The sequence below is a fragment of the Macaca mulatta genome, chromosome 4, assembly GCF_049350105.2.
Source record: "Macaca mulatta isolate MMU2019108-1 chromosome 4, T2T-MMU8v2.0, whole genome shotgun sequence".
In the NCBI taxonomy this organism is placed as follows: Eukaryota; Metazoa; Chordata; class Mammalia; order Primates; family Cercopithecidae; genus Macaca; species Macaca mulatta.
In genome coordinates this window covers 153943623-153946115 of record NC_133409.1, presented here as the reverse complement: position 1 = coordinate 153946115, position 2493 = coordinate 153943623, and the positions used below count along the sequence as shown (strand labels likewise).

The window sequence follows — 2493 nt, the reverse complement described above, 5'->3', positions numbered from 1 at the left end:
GGTGATGAAATTAAAAATTGCTACTAACAGACCTGGAGGTAAAACATCACTTCACCGTGATTACATTTCTTAATCTATTGGTGATGATGTTTGATTAAGAAGGGCCTACTAAAGAAAGAAAGAAAGGTCAAAAGCATGTCTTAAGTAGTAAGAACAGAAAAATATGACAAACATATGAGGAATGTGAAGAAAAATATTTTACATTATTTAATATACAGAAAGCAATATGAAAAAGGAGGGAAATTTTCAAGTGATGAAGTCCACTAAACAAATACCTCATGAAAGAGGGGCACTATCTTTGAATGCGAGATTCAGGAATGGAAAAATAAATAAAAAGATAATATTTAAAGAGAGCAACATTGATATCTCTCATAGAACTAAGTAAAGCTCAAGAATAAGTACACTTAGACTGAAGTGTGCCAACTCTTCAATATCTGTCCCAACATTGCAATTATCTTGTAAACTTTCACTAAAAACAGGTGACTGGCGAAAAAGTTAATTTTGTAGTACAAGATTATTGAACCTGTGAGGTTCAATAAGTGAGTTTACTATCCAAAGAGGAAATTGGTGGCTGCCACTTGCTCCCTATGGTTTTGACAGCTTCTTTGATGTCCTTATTCTTCAATGTGTAAATTATAGGGTTTAGCATGGGGGTAACAACACTGTACAAAACTGAAATCAATCTATCTTTCTTTAATGAGTAAGTTGAGATGGGCCGTACGTACGTAAAGATGGCACTGCCATAAAAGAGAAAGACAATGGCCAGGTGGGAGGCACACGTAGAAAAGGCTTTTCGTCTTCCCTCTGAGGAGTGGATCCTGAAGATGGTGGAGATTATGCAAATGTAGGAAAGTACGATACAAAGGAAAGGAGTCCAACCAATGAAGACCCCAATGGATAGCAGTGCCAACTCATTGACAGAAGTGTTTCCACAAGACAAGAGCAGCAAAGGTGGGATGTCACAGAAGAAGTAGTTAATCTGATTGTTGCCACAGAAGGGCAGGTGAAATGTCAACACTGTATGCACCAATGAGTTAAGAAAACCAGCAGCCCAGCATGAGGCTGCTAATTGATTGTATACAACTTTGTTCATAATAACTGAATACCTTAAAGGATTGCAGATTGCAATGTAACGATCATATGCCATTGCTGCCAGTAGGAGAGACTCTGATCCCACAGAGAAAACAAATGCAAAAAGTTGAACCACACACCCTACATAAGAAATGCTTTTTTTCTTTGAGAGGAGGTGCACCATCATCTGGGGGACATTGCTGGTGGTGTAGCAGATGTCAATAAAGGCCAAGTTCCCTAGAAAGTAATACATAGGTGTATGCAGGTGTGGATCAGTCACAGTTATCAAGATAATTAATATATTTCCTCCCAAAGTACAGAAATAAGTCAGAAAGAAGACGGTGAATAGTAAAAACTGCAATTCATTTGGGTTGGAGAATCCCAAGATGATGAATTCAGTTAGAGCTGTTTGATTCTTTCTTTCCATGATGTTGCCTGGTTTCCTTTCGGGAATTGGGCGAAGACCAGATTATAAAAATGAATCATATGTTGCAACAGCAGTGACCTGAAAAATAAGGGGAAAAAACTGTTACAAATAAAAGTAATCACCATTTATATCAAACCAGAGAAGCAGCATTCTTTTGCAAACCATAGCTCCTACCTACCATGCAACACAGATATAAATACATTCAATGTTTCACCTGCAGATCAAATCTTTGTAAAATATACAACACTGGAAGTTTTAAATTAGAGTACAAAAGGACACCATTTGTCCTAGAGTTCTGTTAATAATGGCTGGGTCATGCTTACCAGCATTTTCTTGGGGATGTGTGAACTTGTGCTATAGAATGCAGTTTATAGAAGAATCTCTGATATTCATTTGCTTCTTTGAAGCCATCCCTGCTCCCCTTTTTCATACTTCACGTTCATATAAATTTTGTTTTATATTCTTTTCTGATTAAAATTAATATATTTGTTTTAGAATATTTGGGAAAAATATAGAAAAGAAAATTTAAAACATTAAAAATCTTTAGTAGTCACCAGACAAAACCTCTGTTAATGATTTGGTGTATGTTCTTCGGATCCATTTTTCATACAGAAATGTTGAATGGAGGATCAAAAGTACCTATTTTAACCTGATTTTTCCTTCATTTCCCATGGCAACAAGTATTATGCTAAAACGTGATCTTTGAGTTGTATTCAAGTACTTGTGTGAATACAGCAAAGTTTTTCTATATCCCACCCTTATTAATGAATATTTATATTATTTTATTGGTTAATTTTTGATATGATAAATTTCAATAAGAAGCATATTGAATTAGATTCCCTGAATTTGGAGTAAGGTTATCTGTATTTTAATAAAATTTCCAAGAGACTCATCCTAATGAATTAGAAACCTATTGCTATAGATCATCAATCTAGAAAATTCAAGAACTATTTGGCAGGCGCAGGAATTAGTGTCTGTTTCAACAAATCATTGTT

The 2493-nt window shown here is 35.2% G+C and overlaps 1 protein-coding gene across 1 annotated transcript; it reads right to left on the bottom strand.

Annotated features, from left to right (window-relative positions):
- Nucleotides 1-531: 531 nt before the first annotated feature.
- Nucleotides 532-1576, bottom strand: OR5V1 (olfactory receptor family 5 subfamily V member 1). The gene is given in 1 exon segment (NM_001194206.2): nucleotides 532-1576. A coding segment is annotated over 1 exon segment (966 nt). The 5' UTR covers nucleotides 1499-1576; the 3' UTR covers nucleotide 532.
- Between the last annotated feature and the right edge of the window lie 917 nt (nucleotides 1577-2493).